The 24617-nt window shown below is 38.3% G+C and overlaps 2 protein-coding genes across 2 annotated transcripts in view; both read right to left on the bottom strand.

Moving 5' to 3' along the window:
• Window positions 1-24617, bottom strand: part of LOC118278737 (insulin-degrading enzyme) — a 63555-nt gene that overhangs the window by 22543 nt on the left and 16395 nt on the right. The window contains exons 15-26 of the mRNA XM_050703839.1: window positions 21961-22038; window positions 21090-21233; window positions 18154-18309; window positions 17711-17786; window positions 17308-17434; window positions 16668-16738; window positions 15718-15875; window positions 14848-14982; window positions 14379-14507; window positions 13721-13801; window positions 11845-12000; window positions 10517-11059 (exon numbers count right to left, since the gene is read on the bottom strand). Coding sequence (XP_050559796.1) covers window positions 10952-11059; window positions 11845-12000; window positions 13721-13801; window positions 14379-14507; window positions 14848-14982; window positions 15718-15875; window positions 16668-16738; window positions 17308-17434; window positions 17711-17786; window positions 18154-18309; window positions 21090-21233; window positions 21961-22038 — 1419 coding nt within the window. The 3' untranslated portion in view covers window positions 10517-10951. The remainder of the gene's footprint in view (window positions 1-10516; window positions 11060-11844; window positions 12001-13720; window positions 13802-14378; window positions 14508-14847; window positions 14983-15717; window positions 15876-16667; window positions 16739-17307; window positions 17435-17710; window positions 17787-18153; window positions 18310-21089; window positions 21234-21960; window positions 22039-24617) is intronic.
• Window positions 1077-5214, bottom strand: LOC118278725 (uncharacterized). The gene is made up of 5 exons (XM_035598049.2): window positions 5061-5214; window positions 4404-4515; window positions 3663-3930; window positions 2730-2909; window positions 1077-2030 (listed from the first exon to the last, which is right to left on the bottom strand). Exons 3-5 carry the CDS (start codon window positions 3898-3900, stop codon window positions 1828-1830), a joined length of 621 nt encoding a protein of 206 aa, XP_035453942.2. The 5' UTR covers window positions 3901-3930; window positions 4404-4515; window positions 5061-5214; the 3' UTR covers window positions 1077-1827.

The raw sequence follows: 24617 nt of genomic DNA on the forward strand, positions 1-24617 counted from the left end.
TTCGTAGCACGTCATCGACCCGCTACGCTTCCGTAGCAATCAATAGATTTGCTACGCCTTCGTAGCACCCAACTGATTCGCTATACTTTCGTAGCATGAATTACCTACGTTATAATTTCGTATTGGCGATATACATATTAAAGATCGCCAGTTTGGCGATATATTAAAGAAGGGCAAAATTAAAAGTACCTTTAACCGACGAGCATGCATGAAAAGACTGTACTAAATTTCATTCAGACTGCCTCGTTGGTCGAGTGGTCGCAAGTGCAACTGCCGGACAAGGGGTCTCGGGTTCGATTCCCGGGTCGAGCAAAGTATTACTGGGCTTTTTTCGGTTTTCGAAAATTTCTCAGTAGTAGCACGGAGTCTGGAATTGTGTCCAGTATATAGCAATAGGCTCACCCCCTATTACATGGGACTTATAACACAAATGGGGAAAAGTGGGTGTACATTGTATAGCGGTTCGTGCCGTAATGAGCACCTCTACTACTACGTTGTTACTTTCGTAATGGCAATATATTAAAGATCGCCAGTTTGGCGATATATTAAAGAAGGGCAAAATTAAAAGTACCTTTAACCGACGAGCATGCATGAAAATACTGATGACTGTTGATGAAGCGAAAGAGGTATGTAACAACCGTGGCAATTAGCGTTCCATTGTCTCTGCCTACCCCATGGACAGGCGTGAGGTTATGTTTGTATTATGTATGTAATTTCGTATTGAACCAATGCTTACTATATTTTATGACATGAACCTAACAATTTTGTTTGTAGGTCACCAGTTTCGAGAGCAAGCAAAGTACAAGTAACCCTCTTTTATATTATTTCCTGTGTTGTTTGTATGTATAGCGGTAAGAAACCAACAAAATTCCCTTCCCTTCGAATGATGATTGGATGAATTCCCCCTTTAAAAAAAGAAAAAAATAGTCTATAATTATATCTCTAACCAAACATTAAAATCCGTCCAGTACTTTTTGCATAAAAGAGTAACAAACATACATACATACATCTTCACAAACTTTCGCATTATAATATTACTAGGTCATGATTAGTCGGGATGGAATAAAAACAACAAATATTTAATAAATTACTTTATTCTTGTCTTTGATTAATAACTTGTTATTCATATTATAATTTGTCTGGAGTGAAAGAGACAGAGAGATATTTATCTGCAGAGTCGTGTTATACCTAATGGTGCTCCCACACAGCGGTTATATAACGTTATACAACAATGTGTAACAATAACACTTGTGTTTAAACAAATTATAACAGTGGTTGTAGAGTATGTTACATGCTATGTTGTAAATGTTACACAATGTTGTATAACGTTATATAACTGCTGTGTGGGAGCACCATAAGGCATACTAGGCAGGTGCCTAAGGCGCCAAGTTACAGAGGGCTGCCGCGAGACGCGGGTGTCCAACTGTCCATAGAGTGACGGCGGGGACTAAATAACTTAGGTGCGCCTATGAGGGTTTTTTAATGTTATGAGCTGGTAAACAAGCTGGATCACCTGATGGTAAGCAATCGCCGCCGCCCATGGACACCCGAAACACTAGAGGCGTTACAAGTGCATTACCAGTTTTTTGGGAGTTAGGAACTTAAGGTTTGTTGGGAAATCGGGGATTGGAAAGATTGAGAAGTTTAGGAAAGGGGGAAATTGGGCCTCCGGTAACCTCACTCACACAACGCAAGCGTTGTTTCTCGTCGGTTTTCTGTGAGGCCGTGGTATCACTTCGGTCGAGCCGGCCCATTCGTGCCGAAGCATGGCTCTCCCAAAAAGGAGGTGCTTGCCTAGGGCGCTCTCTAGGTTAAATCCGTCTCTGCTCATCTATCGAAAATACTATCTTCATCTCTCTCATACTGAGCGTCTATAAGACTTGTAACCGACTTCTTCTCCGACATATTGGGCTCTCTGACAGTTCTATGTACTCTATGGTTCTGGAGGCTTGTCTCTGAGTTCTCGCTGTCCGGGTCTATGGTAACTCTGTCTGTAGTCACCTTTATATTGTTTATTGGTTTCGGTTTTTCTGTAAAGGAGAAGATTTCATTAGTTAGCGCCAGTTACACCACCTTTATATAAGTGCCCGATAAACTTATGTGACAGATACAAATAACGTTTTTAATTCAATGTTTTTTTTTTTATGAAACACGCCGGTAGAAGAGCAGACGTATCACCTGATGGTATGCAATCGCCGCCGCCTATGGGCAATTGAAACCCCAGAGTCGTTACAAGTGCGTCGCCGACCTTTTGGGGGTTAGGAATTTAAGGGTTTTTGGGGATTTTGATGCAAATAACTGACAGACTAAATAGATGTTTAATTTTCATACCCCGTCATCATCCCTATTCTATAATTTCATTACAACTTTCGTGAGACATACCAAATTAATTATTATAGGTATATTATCGGCTTACTCACTAACTCACGTAACTCGAGTCGCCAGTAGCAGCGCGACAATCGCCGCGTCGTGTGTCGCGGAACGCTGCTCATGAATACGAGCCTCTAGCATGGCTTGAAACTAGTCGAGTTCCTCGTCAAACAGTTACGTGAGTAAGCCGATAACATAATAATTAATCCCTATTCTAGTTTGCAATAGATCTGCAAGAGCAGTGCAAGAGGGACGGAGCTATGTAGGTTGTATAGCTCTATCCCTCTCGCACTGCTCAATGAACGACCATTCTGACACAATTGTAATAGCAGACTAAGGCCCCTGATTTCTGTACAAACCAACAACGCTATCAGTCGGACGGGCGCAGAGATGGGCGGGCGGGGACAAAGGAGCCAGTTCAGGTGCAGTCAGATGTATATTGGCGTAGGAATACTTCGATATAATCTTCTCCCTATCACTGCAGCCACAGCCACCGCACGAGGACTTGCGTTTTACCACCTCATTTGTGGAGTAGACACCTGGAAATGTGATATGGTTTACAGATGATGATAATATAACGGGAGGAATGGGAGGATGAAAGAAAGGAATGTTATTTATTTCGTACAACACCAGGCACAAACAATACACAAGAAACAAAATAAGAAGTAATAAAAATAAATGTAGACATTTTTTTATAGCGCCACGTCTTTAATTCCTGAAGGGTAAGGCAGATATGCAAATTACGACACGTAATGCCGCTATACAATGTACACCAACTTTTCACCATTTGTGTTATAAGTCCCATGTAATAGAGGGTGAGCCTATTGCCATATACTGGGCCCAATTCTAAACTCAGTGCTACTACTGAGAAATTTTCGAAACACCAAAAAAAGCCCAGTAGCACTTTACCCGACCCGGGAAGCGATCCCGAGACCCCTAGTCCGACAGTCGCACTTGCGACCACTCGACCAACGAAGCAGTCTCAGTGAAAAGTTGAAATCATTTGTGTATATTTGAGTGAGGAAACTACCCAATTTAGAGAATGCTTTTAGCCTCTCTTCTGTTCCGGAGCTGCGGACTACCTAGCGGGTTTACCGGGGCTTCGGCTAGACAGGCAAGAGTAGGAACAGGGTGGGTTTTTGTCAGTAAGAGTCTGACACTCCCTCTCGCCTCGCCCAAGGCGGGAGAAGTCATTGGATGATTACCCCCCTCAAAAAAAGCCTCTCTTCTATGGCTAGGCTTACTTCTACACACATAGATTCACAGATTATTATAACATTCATAAAACATACCTTGCTCTCCCTTGGCGAAAACCAAAGGAATATCAATCCCTCTTCTCCCTCCAACGTTCCTCCTTTTCTTTCCAGGGTTATAAGAAGAAAAACTCTTTTTGAAAGAAGTTCCTAGGTTCCTTCTCTCGTCTTCTGGAGTCGGGATGAGGTGACAGAAGCATGTGTCGCAAGAAGCTGATGAGGCTTGCATACGTTCCAACGATAGATCGTCGATTTTTTTAATCTGATTGTAACTCATTGTAGTGTATTTCTGTTGTAGAGTTTAAAGCTTGCAAGGGAAAAGTTTTCTTATTAATATGTGTTATAATGTCTAGTTTTGCTTGTCTATCTAAGGAGGAGTTTTACTGTTTTATTATTTAAGTGTAAGCGGAATTAAAACTAAAAATCTAATGTATTGTTAGTGTAACAAACAAATATACAAACTTTCTCGTTTATAATATTTGTAGGACTTAGGATACTAAATTAACTAAACAAATTACGGTTTAAAGGACCGGGTTTTTTCTTTAAAAGGCCGGCAACGCACCTGTGACTCCTCTGGTGTTGCGGGTGTCCATGGGCGGCGCTGATCGCTTACCATCAGGGGCCTTAGTCTGCTATTACAATTGTGTCAGAATGGTCGATCATTGAGCAGTGCAAGAGGGACGGAGCTATGTAGGTTGTATAGCTCCTTCTCTCTCTCAGGTTTTCGTTTGCTCGTTTGCCACTTATTCCATAAAAAAAAACTGTTTACCTTGTACTTACAGTTACCATATTATGGTGTAATCTATTTGCGAAGGATCTTATGGATGGAAGTGTCCGCGATTAGTGTCCTGTGGTGCTTCGCTGCCTTGGACACCTTTATCATGTTTGGGGACTGGAAAATATCAACATCAACATCACTTAAGTGTGTGAGAGCCATGCTTCGGCACTGCTGGGCCGGCTCGACCGGAGTGATACCACGGCCTCACAGAAAACCGACGTGAAACAACGCTTGCGTTGTGTTTCGTTGTGTGAGTGAGGTTACCGGAGGTCCAATTCCCCCTTCCCAATCTTCCCAATCCCCGATTCCCGAACAACAACCTTTAAATTCCTAACCTCCAAAAAGCCGGCAACGCACTTGTAACGCCTCTGGTATTTCAAGTGTCCATGGGCGGTGGCGATTGCTTACCAGCAGGTGATACGTGTGCTCGTTTATCGGCGTGTTTCATAAAAAAAAATCAACAGCCTATAAGTGGCCACTGCTGACCAAAGGCCTCTTCTCACACGGAGAAGGCTTGAGCATTAATCACCACGCTTGCTAAATGCGGGTTGGCGATTTAACCCTGACATGATCACCTCTCCTGGTCGGAGGATTCTTCTTTTCCTAACTTAGGAAACATCTTACCATGTACCTCTTAATTGACTAAATAAGATACAAACCTTGCCTTATAGTAATTGATTTACAAATCTAAATTGCCTGAAAAATGATTCTTCCTATTTTTTTGGTATTTTTGTAAAGGTTGATGGTTAAATTCCGGTTTATTTAATTGGACTTGACATTTTTTTTCTGTCAATCGTTTATTTATAGAAAAATAATTTGGACAGACGAAAGAGTATTTATTTATTTTAATGTCGAAGAAGAGTTACTTTTTAGAAACCTTTCTGGATGAGTTTATTTTAATGTATTTTTTATTACATTTAATGGGTCGACGTTTGGCCGCTATCTCGCCTGATGGTAAGTGATGATGCTGCCTACGTTGGAGCACGTCTGCCCATAAGCAACCTATTCACTCGGGCCTTGAAGACACCCAGGTTATACCCATCAGGAAACACAGACACCGGCAAGGAGTTCCACTCCCTAGCAGTTCGCACAAGGAAGCTTGAAGCGAAGCGCTTCGTGCGAGTGAGTGGGATATCTACCATGAAACGGTATTTTTAGGATTCCGTAGCCAAATGACAAAAAATGGATAGATTATAGATTCGTCATGTCTGTCTGTCTGTTTTTAGAAACCTGATGGGAGTGCTTTTCCACCAGAGATATGCTATGTAGCCATGCTACGAAGATGTAATAGTTAAGCTGTGTAACTATGTGACCGTTTCCACTGATACTAAACTATGTAGCTGTACGAGGAAGATGCGCAGCTCGAGTATGCGATGTATCGATAGTAGAGAAGCCATCCATAGGCCGATTTCCATACAAAAACATGGCTTAAGTGAGTCCGTTTTCATCAGTACTATACTATCTCAATTCCCGGGTCGGGCAAAGTAATACTGGGTTTTTTTTCAGTTTTTCGAAAATTTCTCAGTGGTAAAACGGAGTCTGGAAATGTTCCCGGAATATGGCAATAGGCTCACCACCTATTGGACTTACACACTTAGAAAATAAATGGTGAAATGTGCGTGTACATTGGCATTACGTGCCATAATGTGCACCTCTGCCTACCCCTTCGGGGATTAAAGGCGTGACGTTATAAAAAAACATATGAATCGATTGCTACTAAGCTCTTTGTCATACCTACTCGCTAAACCTTAAGTGGGTAGGCAGTTAAACTTGATTGCTGCGGTAATAGTGCATCAAGTAAGTGGCCGGGTCTATTTAGCGAACACTAACTTAATGCAAAACTGATGTCGCTCGCTCGCTACTTAGGGTAACGATGTATTCATTAGGTATTTCAATGTATCGTTAAATTATATGGTATGTGGTTGGCGTAGTAGTATATGTAGGTACTTATATAATATGTATCTATACTTATACATTTCATAATATGTATAGGTATAGATTTTTTTTAAAAAAAACGTTGCCCCACATTTGGATTTTCTCCTGTGTCGTGGGTGCGTTTACAAACATACAATTTCACATGCACATGACATCCAGACCCGAAACAACAATTTGTGGAAGGAATCGAACCCGCGACACGTTGCACGGCAGCCAGTTGCCCAGCTACCGCGCCAACCGTGCAGTCATCATAGATGTAACTAATTTAAGTGTGAGAGAACCATGCTTCGGCACTGCAGGGCCGGCTCGAGCAGAGTGATACCACGGCCTCACTGAAAACCGCCGTGAAACAACGCTTGCGTTGTGTGAGTGAGGTTAACGGAGGCCCAATTCCTCCCTTTCCAATCTTCCTAATTCCCCAATAACCTTTTAATTCCTAACCCCAAAAAGCCCGGCAAGGCACTTGTAACGCTTCTATTGTTTTGAGTGTCCATGGGCGGCGGCGATTGCTTACCATCAGGTGATCCGTTTACTCGTTTACCGGCTTATAACATAAAAAAATTAAAGATTCATGTCTGGCACGCCGGATTTCAGTATTTCGGCGTTTGTAGGCTCCAGATAACCTAGTAATTTAGTATGGAGGTAAGAATATAAAGATTGACTCAGTAGGTACAGAGATAGAAGCTATTGTTGTACAATGTACAAGGCGCTAATCTATACTATACTAATATTATAAAGCTAATTTATACTAATATTATAAAGCTGAAGAGTTTGTTTGTTTGTTTGAACATGCTAATCTCTGGAACTACTGGTCCAATTTGAATAATTATTTTTGTGTTGAATAGTGCATTTATTGAGAAAGGTTATAGGATATAAACCATCCCGCTATGCTAAATAGGAGCCGAGCAAAGCGGGTGAAACCGCGTGGAAGTAACTAGTTTTTCAATAAATAGTCAATTTTTAACTGTAGAATAAAATTGACAAGAGTTTTTAGTATGGAAGAATTGACAAATATTAATAAATTTATAATTATTACTCCGATTTCATTTGGCGAAAAAACATCACCCGTAAATTATATAATTTACGCCGCCGGCGAATCGGAGCGGAGTGGGCAGACGTGCTCCATCGTAGGCCGCATCATCACTTACCATCAGGCGAGATAGCGGCCAAACGTCGGCCCATTTAATATAAAAAAAGAACGCGCTTTCGTATCGTTTGCATTAAACGTAAAGCAAACTTGTACAAAGGCCAAGCTTTTTCTTGTTTTTCTAAACCCCACACTAGTATTGTCTCCTGTGTCGTGTGTGCGTTGACAAACATACAAGTTCATATACACATTACAACCAGACCCAAAACATCAATTTGTGGATCACACAAAGTGTTGCTCCGTGCGGGAATCGAACCTGCTACACGTTAAACGGCAGCCGACCGCACTTACCGTGACTTTGCGTTGCGCCGTGACTCAGGACTCAACCTAGGAGTCTGACACTCTCGCCTCACCTCACCACACTTTCAAATGTTCTTTTGGTTGATATTGTTCGTCGGATCATCTAGCAACAACCATCAGGTGAGCTGATTGTAAACTGACACATGCGTACTGCCATCTGAACAGGTCCGCTCATACTGTTGTGGTTCTTTCCTCTAAAGACCACTACAGAATCAACTTGCACGGTTCTCTCACATTATCCTCTATTTCATTGTCTGGACTTTAAAAGAGACTATGACCTCTGAGTTTGTTTCGGCATTTCTTCTCAGAGTAGTCCGATAGGAAATGCCGGCCTCATCTAGTTATTTGAAATATTGACGTGTAAAAGTGTTATTTTATAACCTACTTACAGAAATAAATATCATTTATCACCCAAGGCGGGAAAAATCAGCGGATAATCCCCCCCCCTTAAAATGATGGTAGGTACAAGAAAAAAAACAACATTATAAAAATTAATTAAATATTTTAATGATCCTTAAACAATAACAAGAAACAGTACCCTACCTAGAATCGATGAATAATAAAAAAAACATATACAAAAAAACAGATCGGCCGTTTGTTTTTTTTTATTTTTATTTTTTTGAAAGGCTTGCAACAGTGCCGATATATCGGAAACTCATAGACATAAATAAACATGGTAAATATCCCGTCATAAGTTCTAATAATAGAGCTGTCAAATAACATTTATATTAAACTAGAAAGTCAAATAACTTGGCTGGTTGTACCACGTCTATATATACTAATATATAAAGCTGAAGAGTTTGTTTGTTTGAACACGATAATCTCCGGAACTACTGGTCCGAATTGAATAATTCTTTTTGTGTTGTATAGTCCATTTATCGAGGCAAGCTTTAGGCTAGAAAACATCACGCTACGTTTAATAAGGGCCCAGCAGAGAGGGTAAAACCGCGTCGAGGTAGCTAGTTAAAAATATTGTCAAACTATTTTTCAATACTTACTAAAATTAATTGAAAATAATAGCTAGCTTTGAAATTACTGAAAAAAACTCGACTAGTTTCAAGTCACAATGGGACTCTTAAGGACATAAAACCTTTAACAAGCACGACTTTGAAACAATACAAAAAGGCTGCAAGCGAGCTGGCACCGCGCTTACCACCTTTCTGTAGTGGCGTTATGAAATATATCATACGACATACGATTTAAAGTTCAGATTTAAATAGCAAATTAACAAGATTCCACAGAATATCCATAGTTTATGTCGACTAAGCCATTATTTTCAATTAATTTCTGTTTTATTTAATTTTTTCTATAACAAAATAATAATTAAAACTGTCCACCTACTGTGACTTTGTTTCTAAATAGATTTTGACAATTCCATTCTGAACTGTCTAGACAAATCATTTTAATCCCTATTGCTATATTAATAAGATATGTTTTAGCTGCATAACAAAACCTATTATTACTATGTCATTCTTATTACTATAGGAATAGGGTTCCAAATTGACTAATTTGACAAAATATATTAGCACAAAATTGTTTTTTAACTCCCTAAAGAAGTAGATTTGATGAACGAATTTAATACAAAACATTTGGGCAATGTCTTTTTAAAAAAAAAAAAAAATTTGACTAAATGTGCGTTGCTTTGAGCTTACAATGTCATAAAACATCAAATTCTTTAAGGAATCTAATTAAAATTGAGAACTAACATTTTGTGCCCACCAGGTGGCGTTCAAGTAGAGTTAGAGGCTGTTTGTCCAAAAGTGAAAATTTCGGAAAAATTTCAAGAGAAAAGCAGGAAAACACGGAAAATCGTTGGCGAAACGGAGTTCGTCGAGTTTGCTAGTGTGTTGATAGAGATGAACTTTATAGTACCTCACACTTACTTAAGCGCCGTCTGGTGAGCACAGAATGAGCACAGAATGAGCACAGAACTCAAAGTCAAAGCCTTAATTTTGACTCAATAGGATAGCATGACATGCTAATGTCTTATTTGTACACAAGTACGCTGTCTTTAACAAACACAAATTGTATGCGCATTAATAATTTGGTAGCAGTGTATTACACTGTTGCTATGCGACCCATTACTGATAATAGAAAAGTAAATTAGATAATACTTTATTATTTAAAAACTAAACATTTACATCACCGAACCACAAAACAATAGGCGAAACGCCACCGCTTCATGGTAGATATCCCACCCACCCCTCGCCTGAAGCGGTTCGTTCCAGGCTTCCTTGTGCAAACTGCTAAGAAGTTGAATTCTTTGCAGGAATCTGTGTTTCCTGATGGGTATAACCTGGGTGTCTTCAAGGCCCGAGTAAAAAGGTTACTTATGGGCAGACGTGCCCCATCGTAAGTGGGTCTTTATACGTGAGTAAATCGTGATTTTTAGTTAATTTTGTATGTCTCACGATGGTAATAAGAAATAAAATTAGATTTATTGTAAAGCTATAGACATAATATGTAGTTTTTTATTTCAGTAAAGATCGCATAGTAAAAGTTATATATATTATAACAAATATGACATATTTTAATACAACAACAGGTTCATATTTAACATTCAATAATAACTGTCTTTTATTTTATTACTGTTTAATTAATTAGGCTTACCACTGGATAAGAACCTCGCTACCATCAGTCGACTGGACAATCTCTACACTACACGAGTCACTGTTTACATGTCGACATTAGCTCATGATGATACCAGCGTACGTGTGTCACTGGACAGTGAACCTCGCTACCATCAGTTGACTGGACAATCTCTACACTACACGAGTCACTGTTTACATTTTTACATATTAATTATTATGTTATCGGCTTACTCACGTATTTGTTTGACGAGGAACTCGACTAGTTTCAAGCCATGCTAGAGGCTCATATTCATGAGCAACATTCCGCGACGATTGTCGCGCTTCTTACAACTTTTTATTAAACATTACCCCACACTAGGATTGTCTCCTGTATCGTGGGTGCGTTTACAAACATACAAGTTCACATACACATGACACACAGACCCGAAACAACAATTTGTGGATCACACAAAGAGTTGCTGCGTGCTTTCACTGAAACTAGTCGAGTTCCTCGTCAAACAGTTACGTGAGTAAGCCGATAACATAATAATTAATTTAGTATGTCTCACGAAAGTTACAATAAATATTGTTATGTTTATTATAGTTTACACTGCGACCCTTTCCGAGGTATCTTGATGAACGGCGAAGGATGAGGATACAGCTTTCTACGGCATTTGAAGTCTACCAAATCTACTATTTTCGTCGGCTGAAACAAAGAGAGAAAACGGTTAATTGATTGACATAAAGTAATAGGGTAGATGTAGTAATACGATTAATGTACAAACGTATTAGACACGTATTTTTGTCATAATTATAACATAAAAATACTTAGATGAAACGAATCAAAGTTTAAGAGTGGGAGCAAATAATTTATTTCTACGCATAAAACATACCTACCTAGAAGTGACGTCACGCGATATTTGAAATCGATATATCTTAGAAAGTATTTGTTTCCGTAAGAAAATAAAAAATACGTGTCTAATGTTTTAAAATAATCTGCAAAATCTCCCCTTCCCTATCTTCTCAATCTCCCGATTCCCGAATAACAACCCTTAAATTCCTAACCCCCATAAACGGCAACGCACTTGTAACGCCTCTGGTGTTTCAAGTGTCCATGGGCGGCGGCGATTGCTTACCATCAGCTCCGTTCCTCTTGCACTGCTCAATGATCGACCATTCTGACACAATTGTTATAGCAGACTAACATCTGCTCGTTTACGACGTGTTTCATAAAAAATTATGTCGGATTTTCCTTCCTGACGCTATAACTCCAGAACGCACGAACCGATTTCCACGGTTTTACATTCGTTGGAAAGGTCTCGGGCTCCGTGAGGTTTATAGCGAAGAAAATTCAGGAAAAAATCAAGAGAAAAGTAGGAAAACAGGGAAAATCATTGGTGGCGAAACGGAGTTCGCCGGGTTTGCTAGTTGTATATATAATTTTAGAGAATTTTGAATACGTGTAAATGGGAGTGTGAATAAGAACGTTACCTTCTTGGGCTTGTCGTCATCGCTGCCGCAGGCGGGGGGATTATCGTTATCTTCCCCCTCTTTATACTCGCGGCCGTGGCCCGCGCCCCCCTCGGCCGTGGACACCACGTACACCGACAGCTTCTGTCTGTCGGGGGACTCCGCCCCTATGTGGCGCTGTGGGCAAACATATAAGTACAGTAGAAGCTCCTTATTCGCGCTTCCTTCATACGCGTTTTCACTATTCGCGGATTGAAAAATTGCGACCCAATTCCCATATTCGCGGTCTAAGATTTCTTTATTCGCGGATCGAATCGAAATATCGGTGCGTAACCTAAAAAAATACATTCGCTATCCTTTGTCAACGCGTCAGTAGAAGGATAAAAAAATAAAATAGACCTTATTACAGTTACGTCTAGATTGTGACTTCTGCCTAAATCTAGTGTGACCTAAACCTGATGATAATAATATTATCATCAGGCAATCTGTATGATCAGTAAGTTCAATTAAATTTCATTAAAACATTTTTTTCTACTATTTGCTTCTTGATTTCGTCATCTAGGAACGTATCCCCTATAACCCCATACAATTTACCATTCCATATTCACGGTTTCTGTATTCGCGGCATATTTACGAAAAGCATACCCCGTGTATAAAGAGCTTCTAATGTACAAAAAACTGATAAAACTACCAAAACTACCATATTTAATGAAGAATAACTCTGAACGGACTAAGATTTGGAACTTGGCGCCATAGAAACTTATTCAGCTCCAAATTACCTATCTACCTAATGATGTAATACACATAGCTATTGGAAAGTGGGACCAGGATATGCATCCTCCTTTGCCATTATCTAAAGCCAAACTGCAATACAGAATAACTTATCAATAATTTGGAAACCATAATTCAAGATTATACGATGAACGACTTCAGTGTAGTTTTAATTGGCGAAGATTTTAAAAGCACTCATAACTAGGTACTTTTATCTTATACTCTATACAGCGTGTAACAAAACACCCATATACATCAAGAAGCACTGAAGAATACAGGTTGAATAGAATCTCTACACAAAGTTTCAGATTAAAATATGTTTAAAAAAATTGGTACCAAATACTTAGTGTCGTGTGGTTCTTGATTTTATGAATCATACAAACGTATCACAACTCTACAGGTCACTCGCTAATTACGAAACATTTCTTCTGTAAATCTGATCGCCTAGTACCTATCTACCTGATTTTGATTCGCATTAAAATATATATATATTGGAAAAATATCATAACTTGGTACCATGAAAACATGAATTTAAAAACCCTTCCCGTATCGTTTGTTATGTTATCTAGAAACCGTGCACTTGATATGTATACCACCTTTTAGTTACACCGTGTATATCACTACATAGTGTAAAACAAAGTCGCTTTCTCTGTCCCTATGTCCCTTTGTATGCTTAAATCTTTAAAACTACGCAACGGATTTTGATGCGATTTGTTTAATAGATAGAGTGATTCAAGAGGAATGTTTATATGTGTAATATATCACCATTGCACCCATGCGAAGCTGGGGCGGGTCGCTAATAGTATTTCATAAATAAATACTTCAATTCTGAGGGCTAAGTACAGGTTTGTTTTACGTTTACCGAAATCGAAACGATAACGCGTTCGGCGCTTTTACTTCGAACTAAGCAAGAAAAAGATAAGAGAAGCGTTTTGCATAACGTGTAGCGGGTTCGATACCCGCACGGAGAAACTCTTTGTGTGATCCACAAATTGTTGTTTCGGGTCTGGGTGTCATGTGTATGTGAACTTGTATGTTTGTAAACGCACCCACGACACAGGAGACAATCCTAGTGTGGGGCACCGTTTTTTCTGAAAAAATAAATAAATAATCATGTTCTACTTACTTTATAAAACTGTATGAGCTCTTCTTTCGTGATGGTGTTCAACTGTTCCACCTCGACCCTCGGCCGGTCGAAGTTGTATACCTGCGGAGGAGGTATCTATCGTAACTTCTACACTATACACACACGCTTGTTGCGGACTGCCTTGTTAAATGACGGGGAAACCTTCATAAGCTAGCTAGCTAAGCCTAGCCTTTCTGGGGGTAAAAGACATTTTTTTTATGCAACACGCCAGACTTATCCCCTGATTGTAAGCAATCGCGCCGCCCATGGACACTTGAAACACCAGAGACATTACAAGTGCGTTGCCGGCCTTTTGGAGGTTAGGCATTTAAGGGTTGTTGTTCAGGAATCAGGGATTGGTCAAAAATGCAATTACAATTTCTCAATACAGTAAAATATTCAAAAATAATCACACTCTCATTCATAAATTTGACGAACTACTTAATTTTCGAATTTTTCCAGCTAAGTTTCTAGAAATAAGTCTGCTATTTGATGTAAAAATCTGATGACGTCATAACGCACTATTTCATACAAAGTTCATAGAAAATATAGTTTTTGACGTTTCGAAAAAAGTATTGAATTTGACTAGTAGGAAACATGCCTATTGTCAAGTTTTATGATGATACTTCTATTTCATTTCATTTCTAGGGTACCTTACCTGGGCCGTGATCTCGCTCCACATCAGCGAAGCCCTGCTGGACATCCGCTTCGGTTTCTCCAGCTTCTGAGCCGCTAGCGCAGCCCTATGCTTGGAGAACTCTACGTCCGACATATTTTGTAGGTATTCCTGTAGAAAAATGGAAAAAGCTATTAGATTATTCATATATTTATTTGAAATTCTCTAAAATTACATTTTTAAATATAACTTTTTTTATGGTAAACGAGCAGACGTATCACCTGATGGTAAGCAATCGCCGCCGCTCATAGATACTTGAAACACCAGAAGTCTAGATAGTATGGTAACAGGTTTGACTCCAAGCTATACATTTTTTTCAAAGGATAATAAATCCATGATTTATAAGCCCTAGACTACCTCGAAATTAGTCGAGCATCCTCAAAAAAACTTCGTGAGACCTAAAAATATCTTTTAACGACAATTATTATACAAAAATGTTGGTATAACTCACCAGCGATCCCTGCAGGAAGTTCTCGATCCTCTCCTCCAGGTACTCCGGATGCCTGTCACTCTGCACGATGACCCTGAAGCCCTGCACGCCGTTGGAGCGCCGCAGTCCACTGAACACTATGTAGCCTAGTTGCTCCTGAAGAAATACACATAGAATTGGGTAGTATCCTCGGTCAAAAATAAATTATTACAACTTTTCAATACAATAAAATATTCAAAAATAATCACACATTCATAAATTTGATGAACTACTTAATTTTCGATTTTTCTAGCTAAATTTCTAGAAATAAGTCTGCTATTTGACGTAAAAATTTGATGATGTCATAACGCACTATTTCATACAAAATTCATAGAAAATATCGTTTTTGACGTTTCGAAAAAGGATTGAATTTGACTAGTAGGAAACTAGTCTATTAGGAGGAAAGGTAAAGAGTTCTTTTTTTATCGTTGCCCCAACACTAGGATTGTCTCCTGTGTCGTGTGTGCGTTTACAAACATACAAGTTCACATACACATCACACCCAGAACAAAAATAGTTGATCCGCTACCTGTTATGCGGCAGTCAGTTTTGCAGTCACCGCGCCAACGGCGCAGACAATTATTTTTTTAAATGTAGAATAAATATAAAGCCCCAATTCCAGCCATTTTAAAATAACTGCGGGCAGAATATCTCTGGCCAAATTACAAAAATAGCTGATATATCTATTTTCATAAGAATTCCTTATCTTGGTTAGATCCTAACTGCACCCAGGACCTACTTTTGATAATACAATAATAATGTTTGCTAATAATAATAATGTCTGCTCGTTTACCGGCGTGTTTCATAAAAAAAGACATACTAAGCGTACTGTCCCACCCCCCCCCCCCGTACCTTGGTCCTCAGCATGCTGAAGCAGGGCTCGGCGAGCGTGTGGGCGAGTAGTTCTAGCGTGACATTAGCGCGGCAGTGTCGCACCCCGCACGAGTAGTACAGCGACGCGCACGACGACCGGTGCACGCTGTTCGTCGTCTCGCGGACGTGCCACGCGCCTGTATCATTGTTAATGAGATCAAAATACGACCAATTCGGTTTAAAGAAATTTATTTCTTATAAAAACTGTACAGTTACAGTAACAAACTCAATTGGAATATAGTATAGTATCTCCAGCGCTTATTACTATTTATTATACATTCATTATATTAAAATTTTGTTTTTTCATGTTAAATTATAATTTTACTATAGTAATATTATATGTTATTTACTTTTAATTATATATTTATATATTTTTGAATTAAAATTATTTGTCCAATTCTATTGTAAAAATCATATTAGTTACATAGGTATATCATATTTATACTTAATCCAATTAAAGAAGAAGAAAGAAAGTAAAACAGTTTATTTGCACCATTTAAATAAAACAATAAACATTATTATATTGTAACTTTCGTTAGAGATATACTAAATTAATTATTATGTTATCGGCTTACTCACGTAAATGTTTGACAAGGAACTCGACTAGTTTCAAGCCATGCTAGAGGCTCATATACATGAGCAGCATTCCGCGACACACGACGCGGCGATTGTCGCGGAATGCTATATAATATGAGTCTCTAGCATGGCTTGAAACTAGTCGAGTTCCTCGTCAAACAGTTACGTGAGTAAGCCGATAACATAATAATTCATTTACATAATAACTTAATACAGAAGGTCTTTTAAGTAGGGACTAAATAAAATAACCGACTTGGTATTACATGGATCTCACAAGATTTTACGGTAGGAAAACTGATGAGGTGCGAGACTTGGGCTTTTTTACATGATATTTTTGATGGTATCATATTTACCTTTTTCGATTTCTATTTCTCTATGTAACAATAACTGCTGGGCACATAGCGGCGTCCCGTCCTTCGGTAATCTGCAATATCAAAGTCAAAGTCAAAATTATTTATTTCAAATAGACCGGGAAGGCAGTTTTGAACGTCAAAGCAAATATTACAATATTAAAACAAAATGTCTGTCTGTCGGTCAGTCCTCTAGTTGCTCTATTTGCTCGTTCCAAAGTGTAGATTCCTATGGAGAAGAACGAGCAAGAATCTCCATAGGTTACTCTTTTTCAATCAGATTCACAATACAATACTTGGTTACATTGTTTCGTTGGTTCAATTATGTGAGAACAATGTAAAACTAATATTCAGTCATAGAGATCGAAAACAACAAAAGGCACGAAGCGCTTCGCTTCAAGCTTCCTTGTGCGAACTGTTAAGGAGTGGAATTCTTTGCCGGAGTCTGTGTTTCCTGATGGGTATAACCTGGGTGTCTTCAAGGCCCGAGTGAATAGATTGCTTATGGACAGACGTGCTCCATCGTAGGCCGCATCATCACTTACCATCAGGCGAGATAGCGGCCAAACGTCGACACATTAAATGTAAAAAAGACAATAATCATAAGGGCAGTAAGTTCAGCTAGTACAGAAATATAACTTACTTTTTCTCCATACACTCTGCTATATGCAGCGCCCTGTCCCGGCTGAGGTTGCCATACATGAACCCTTCTATATGTACCTTGCGGATCAACCGAGACGCGAAGTCCGTCAACATCTCAGCAGTCATGTCTGTAAAAAAAACGAAACATAGATTTACAAGTGTGACATTTACATTAACATTTAACGTATTTTCCTTAACATAAAATGTTCATAAAAATCATTAGAAGTAATATCTGAACTTATTTTCCCCTAATTTTCCAAAAATGAAATTCAGCCCACCGTGAGGGCGGCGATTGCTTACCATCAGTGATCATCGTCTCATCATTGTTACGTTGAGTAAAGTAGATTGGAAACGACTGTCCTGTGATAAAATCCGTGGTAAAATATAAAAAATAAATTACATACCGTCAGCAGCTTCCAGGAGTTGACATCTTGTCCAAACCACGTCTGCTAAGCAAAGAGCTTGTTGGTATACAGCGTGCTGTAACAAATACATTAGATTCAGCCATGATAAGTGTGGGAGAGTCATGCTTCGGCACTGCTGGGCCGGCTCGACCGGAGTGATAGCACGGCCGTGCAGAAAACCGACTTGAAACAACGTCTGCATTGTTTTTCGTTGTGTGAGTGAGGTTACCGGCGGCCCAATTCCCCCTTCCCTATCTTCCCCATCCCCGATTACCCAACAACCCTTAAATTCCTAACCCCCAAAAAGTCGGCAACGCACTTGTAACGCTTCTGGTGTTTCAAGTGTCCATGGGCGGCGGCGATTGCTTACCATCAGGTGATACGTCTGCTCGATTACTGGCTTAAAAAAATAAGTTTATATAATATAATAAAAAAAAACATACCTGATAGGGTTGTTCAGCTTCGAAATTCCTTATGGCTCTGATATGATTTTCCTTCATTATATGAAACCGTTTCGGATCAGCTGTGAAGTTGATCATATGGTCCACGATTTTCTCCAGAAGAACGTTTTGTTTATCGTCGTATCCGTCGATCGTGATCTACGGGAATATAGCTTGAAATGAAAGTCAAAGTCAAAGTCAAAATATATAAAAAAAAAAATAGGGTACCTAGATGACTAATTTCCATTTTAACGTCCGTCTTGTAGATTATTTTAAAACATTAGACACGTATTTTTTACTTTCTTACGGAAACAAATACTTTCGAAGATATATTGATTTGAAATATCGCGTGACGTCACTTCTAGGTAGGTACGTTTTATAAGTAGTCCCACTCCCAAACTTTAGGTCGTTTCATCTGACTATTATAAAAAAAAAATACGTGTCTAATATGTTTTCATTAAACTAAATAGATTTTTTCATACCCCATCATCATTCCTATTTAATACATTCCTTAGTCAAAAATAATTATTTTGACTCTTCAAATCAACACAATATCACAAAATAATCGTACTTTTATTCAGTAATTTGATCATCACTACATAGTATAAAACAAAGTCGCTTTCTCTGTCCCTAAGTCCCTTTGTATGCATAAATCTTTAAAACTACGCAACGGATTTTGATGTGGTTTTTTTTTTAATAGATAGAGTGATTCAAGAGGAAGGTTTATAGCGCTAATATACTTGTGTTTCTCTAGCTAACACAATTCCTTATCATTTAAAGTGAATTTTACTACAAAAAGATATATTTATTTAACGTCACGCCTTTAATCCCCGAAGGGGTAGGCAGAGGTGCACATTATGGCACATAATGCCAATGTACATACACCCACATTTCACAATTTATGTTGTAAGTCCCATGTAATAGGGGGTGAGCCTATTGCCATATACTAGAGGCAACTACAAAAAGAATTAAAATAAAATTGAAACTAACCCGTATTTTCTTCAATCTCATTCCCAACTACGACAAAACAAAAGGGATAGCTTAAAATATAGCCGTTGATCCCTGAAGGGGTAGGCAGAGGTGCACAATGCACTTGCACCATTTAACACTCTGTTCGTGCTACTATTGTAGGTCAATAAACTATTTCAAACTACAAGCTAATACTGCTAAACCTAATTAGATATAACATTTGCTAAATACTAAATTAATTAATGGTAAAATGGGGTGAATAGACATCGATGGGTGAATAGGTACAGGGGGCCTACTCCGGTTCTCGAATCCGAAGTTTCGTTTAATCTTCGGCCGTAGGTTTTATTGATTTACTAATAGAATTACTTGAAATAACATTTTATTTTTAATTTCATATCAAAACCTATTTATTTATCTTCATTTAATTCGTTCATTTTTGTTCACGAAAGTTCGCAATAAATAGAATTGTAGTATGCAATCTGCAAAGTTTCGTCCGAACTTTTTTTCGTTGAATTAGAGTAGGCTCCCTGGTGCGAGGTACGAAATTTCTTCACTATTGTAATCTTCAAACACAACTCTGCCTCCCATTGAAGCCGTGGCAGATACTTTTAGAACAACTTGTATACAAGTTACGTAAACTATTTAAAGAAGCTCGACTAGTTTCAAGTCTATCGGGGACTCATACATATTCATGCCCCAACAGAGGTTTTGTTTAGTTCGCGTATGTGAGTCATATACCGTATGACTGGTGAGATACCTTCAATACTTATGGAGAGTACTCGGTACTCGATTCTCGATAACTTGATATAAAAAATAGGTGCTTAATTTTTTATAGAAATGTCTCTAAAAATAAGTGAAATTTGGATAGATCTCGATGTAGGTAGGCAACAGCTGTACAGTGTAGTGTACCTATGTATTCTGTGTTGATAGCGCGCTGTCCAAGTATTCCGCAGTTAAATAAATAAATACTGGACTCTCGGAGTACTGTGTACGAAGTTTACTAAGAAGTTATTTAATATTTTATTTTTATGTTATTTTATTTCATAATATATGTTCGCATACTATCACGTCCTCAAATATTAAAGGTATCTCACCAGTCAGTCTGTATTTAATATCGACGGTTAAAAGGAAATAGGGTATAAACGACAAAAAATGAAATGTTCAGGAGAGCCGTTTAAACTCGTCGGTCGTCGAAAGAATACTAGGAAAATGATTTTTTTTTTTTTGCTAGGGCATAAACGCCAAAAATGTCATCGTCGTAGAGCCATGAGAGTAAGCGCATTCGAAAGAGCGGAAAAATTTACGTAGGGTAGCATAATAATCTCATTTTGATCAAAATCTATACTAATATTATAAAGCTAAAGTAATATTGTTTGTTTGTTTGTTTGTTTGAACGCGCTAATCTCAGGAACTACTGGTCTGATTTGAATAATTATTTTTGTGTTAGATAGCGCATTTATCAAGGAAGGTTATAGGCTATAAAACATTACGTTACGATCAATAGGAGCCGAGTAGAGCGGGTGAAACCGCGTGGAAGTAGCTAGTAGTGTATATGCGACATAGTTATTTGTCATAGCGTGATGTTTTATAGCCTATAGCCTTCCTCGATAAATGCACTATCCAACACAAAAAGAATGATTCAAATCGGACCCGTAGTTGCGCGTTCAAACAATCAAACAAACAAACTCTTCAGCTTTATAATATTAGTTATATTATTAAAAATAAATCGGGTTTTCCTTCTTGACGCTATAACTCCCGAACGCACGCACCGATTTCCACGGTTTTGCATTCGTTGGAAAGGTCTCGGGCTCCGTGAGGTTTATAAAATTCGGGAAAACTTCAAGAAAAAAGCAGGAAAACGGGAAAACCATTGGTGGCGAAACGGAGTTCGCCGGGTTCGCTAGTATTAGTATAGATTTCCTTTTAACCGTCGATATGTTACACTTCAGTTATTGAATAAAATAACTCACACTGATTCCGTATTTAGCGTTCCCGATGCTCCACCGTAGGCCGGCTAGTTCCGCGGCGTAGGCAAACTGTTGTAGGCTGTCTCTCAGTAGCAGCACCCATACTGATGTCAGGTTGCAACTTAACGGATCTGCGTATGCTAGGGGCTGGAAAAGAAACATAATTTTTTTTATTTAAACATTGCCCCACATTAGGATTTTCTCCTGTGTCGTGGGTGCGTTTACAAACATACAAGTTCACATACACATGACACCCTGACCCGAAACATCAATTTGTGGATCACACAAAGAGTTGCTCCGTGCGGGAATCGAACCCGCTACCCGTTGCGCGAATATAATGCAAAGTCCCCTATTACTAGCGTAAGCGCCCCCCCCTCCCGTGACCGTAACAACTTGTGTATTTTGGTCCGCGCAAATAAATGCGGTTCACGTATAGTGTGCTTAACTCATGTGACCTTGGTCTACGTATCATCTGATGGTAAGCAATCGCCGCCGCCCATGGATACTTGAGATACTAGAGGCGTTACAAGTGCGTTGCCGGCCTTTTGACGGTTAAGAATTTAAGGGTTGTTGGGAAATTTGTGATTGGGAAGGGGGATAATTGGGTCTCCAGCTTCCCCCACAATAACAAAACAACAAAATTTCGCGCGTGCCTTTGCATGATCAGCTGTTAGCAGCGAGGCGCCCGCGTTATAGGACTAGTAACTAGGTAGGTATATGGAACTTTACTTTGTTATTGTGATAAAAATAAAACTAATGAGTATACAAAAAAAGTTTCTTCGGGAAAGTTGTTTGTAATCATGAGTACAATCACGTGTTTAAATATCGTTCACTAATTACCAGTCACCCTATATGTACATTATGCTTACCTGACTAAATCGAAGGTCATCACAGCTTTGGGTAGGTGGAACTCGTTGTCTTTTTTAAACCATAACCTCATGAGTGGGGTGTCCTGGAAGAAAAAGTTAAATCAGACATTAAATAGAAAGAAATATATATATATACAATTCCAGACTTCGTGCTACTACTGAGATTTTTTATCGAAAAACCGGAAAAGCCCAGCAATACTTTGCTTGACTCGGAAATCAAACCCGAGACGCCTTGCCCGGCAGTCGCACTTGCGGCCACTCGGCCAACGAAACAGTTATGGTTTATTTGGAATAATTTGACTTTGACTTTGACTTCGCCCGTGTTAGATTACGGAGTATTTCTTAATGAACAACAGTATTTATATCCAAAAAGAACGTTTTATTATAATAAAGATATACATAGCAAGAATGACACAGTTACAATGACAACCAAAAACAATCATGCCAGCTAGTTAAATTTTCAGGAACAAATATTAAAACTAAACTCATTTGTGTTACTCAACACTCCCCCTAAAATTTAACTACAATAAAAAATAAATCTCCCACTGAAACTCACATATCAAACAGTGGGAAAAGAAAACAAAATCTGATCTCTTAAATAGATAAAAGATTGAGTTGGTAATGCTTTAGTCAATATATCAGCTAATTGACTGTTACTAGGAATATAATTTATCTTAATTACACCAACCTCAACCTTTTCTCTTATAAAATTAAACTTTATATCTATGTGCTTAGTTTTCTTGTGATAAACAGGATTATTGATCAGCTTGATCGCACTCTGGTTATCAACATACAACGGCACAGATATAATATTTTCACCTAAGTCTAACAATAATTGTTTTAACCACAATATCTCCTTTGCAGCCTCACATGCAGCTACAAATTCTGCTTCTGTCGTGGAGAGAGCAGTAGTCTTTTGTTTCTGGCTACACCATGTTATTGGTCCCCCATTCAAAAAGAAAATGTAACCCGTAGTAGACTTACGCGTATCAATATCGCCTGCAAAATCTGAATCTGAATAGCCAGTAAGATCACTACTTCCTCCATAAGTTATACATAAGTCCTTAGTATTTATTAGGTATCTAATAACACGTTTAAGTGCATTTACATGTTGCTGACTTGGATTGTTTACATATCTGCTCAAAACATTTACAGCAAAAGAAATGTCAGGCCTTGAAACAGAACTTAAAAACAATAAGGAGCCTATAGCTTCCCTGTATGGAAAATTAACAATATCTTCATCAACTTTCTTTGAAATAACAACATTTACATCTGCCGGGGTATTGACAGGATTTGAATTACTCATACAAAACTTCTCTATTATTTGTTCTATGTAATCCCTTTTACAAATATAGATACTATTATTTACTCTCTCTATTTCCATTCCCACAAAATATTTCAATTTTAGTTCCCTTATTTTAAATTCTTGTTTCAAATCTTCCATAATTATTTTAATCATTGAGGAACTGGAAGAAACTAAAAGTACATCATCAACATAAATTATTAGAATTACTTTTACCCCATTGCAAATACCTACATAAACACAACAGTCAGCCTGAGATTGCACAAAACCATACTTAACTAAAAATTCAGTGAATCTTCTATTCCAACAACGCGATGCCTGTTTCAGACCATACAATGATTTATTAAGTTTTAAGATACAATCATTTTTAAATGTAATTCCTTCTGGTACTTCTATAAAAATATCCTCATCTAAGTACCCATTCAAAAAAGCAGTTTTTACATCAAATTGTTGAATTTCTAATTTATACTTAGCTGCAATTGAAAGAACAATTCTTATAGAGTCGTATCTCGTTGTTGGAGAGAATATTTCTTGATAATCTACGTCTTTAATTTGACTAAAACCTCGTGCGCATAAACGAGCTTTGAAACGTCTTACCTGACCATTTTCTCCTTTTTAATTGCAAAAACCCACTTAGTAGTAAGTGTATGTTGACCAGACCTCTCGACTGGAGTCCAAGTATTATTTTCTTCATGCGCAAGCAGTTCTTCATCAATAGCTTTCAACCATTCATTTCTTTGTGGACTCTTCATTGCTTCAGCGTATGTCTGAGGCAGTGACAGTTCAACAAGATTTGCTTCAAATCTTCTATTAATTCTAGGTCTTAAATTTATATTCCTTGCAATTAATTCATCATCTAATTCTTGAGACGGTTCATATGTAGGGTCACTACTACTACTACAACTCAACATGCTATTGTCATTCTCTGATGATGATATTTCTAAATGAGTATTCTCTAGATTGTTTTCTTGCATTTGATTTTCTTGTTCTAATGTCTTCTCTTCATCATCAATAAATATTTGTGCAATATTTTTCCTTCTCTCTGGAACATTATGTTCTTCAAAAATAACATTTCTAGATATTTTAATCTTCTTGGTTTCTGGATTGAACATCCTATAATTGAAGTTATCATACCCAACTAGTATCATTTTCTCACTCTTCTTATCGAGTTTTGTTCTTAGCTGATCAGGAATATGGACATAACCAATGCTTCCAAATACCTTCACATGGCCTACATGAGGTTTGATGCCATTCCATAGTTCATATGGAGTTTTCTTAGGAGTCTGGCTAGAAGAAGTTCTGTTTAATAAATAAACTGCACAATTCACAGCCTCTGCCCATAATTCCAGTGACACATCT

The sequence above is a fragment of the Spodoptera frugiperda genome, chromosome 24 (genome assembly GCF_023101765.2).
Source record: "Spodoptera frugiperda isolate SF20-4 chromosome 24, AGI-APGP_CSIRO_Sfru_2.0, whole genome shotgun sequence".
Taxonomy (NCBI): domain Eukaryota; kingdom Metazoa; phylum Arthropoda; class Insecta; order Lepidoptera; family Noctuidae; genus Spodoptera; species Spodoptera frugiperda.

What these genes read in the sequence shown, in the direction of transcription:
- LOC118278725 (XM_035598049.2), bottom strand. Translation starts at nt 3,900, where the DNA reads ATGAGTTACAATCAGATTAAAAAAATCGACGATCTATCGTTGGAACGT. An exon ending in TTTCGCCAAGGGAGAGCAAG is followed by an intron (nt 2,910 to 3,662) that starts GTATGTTTTATG and finishes TCACATTTCCAG; the next exon opens with GTGTCTACTCCACAAATGAG. An exon ending in TCCGACTGATAGCGTTGTTG is followed by an intron (nt 2,031 to 2,729) that starts GTTTGTACAGAA and finishes TCTCCTTTACAG; the next exon opens with AAAAACCGAAACCAATAAAC.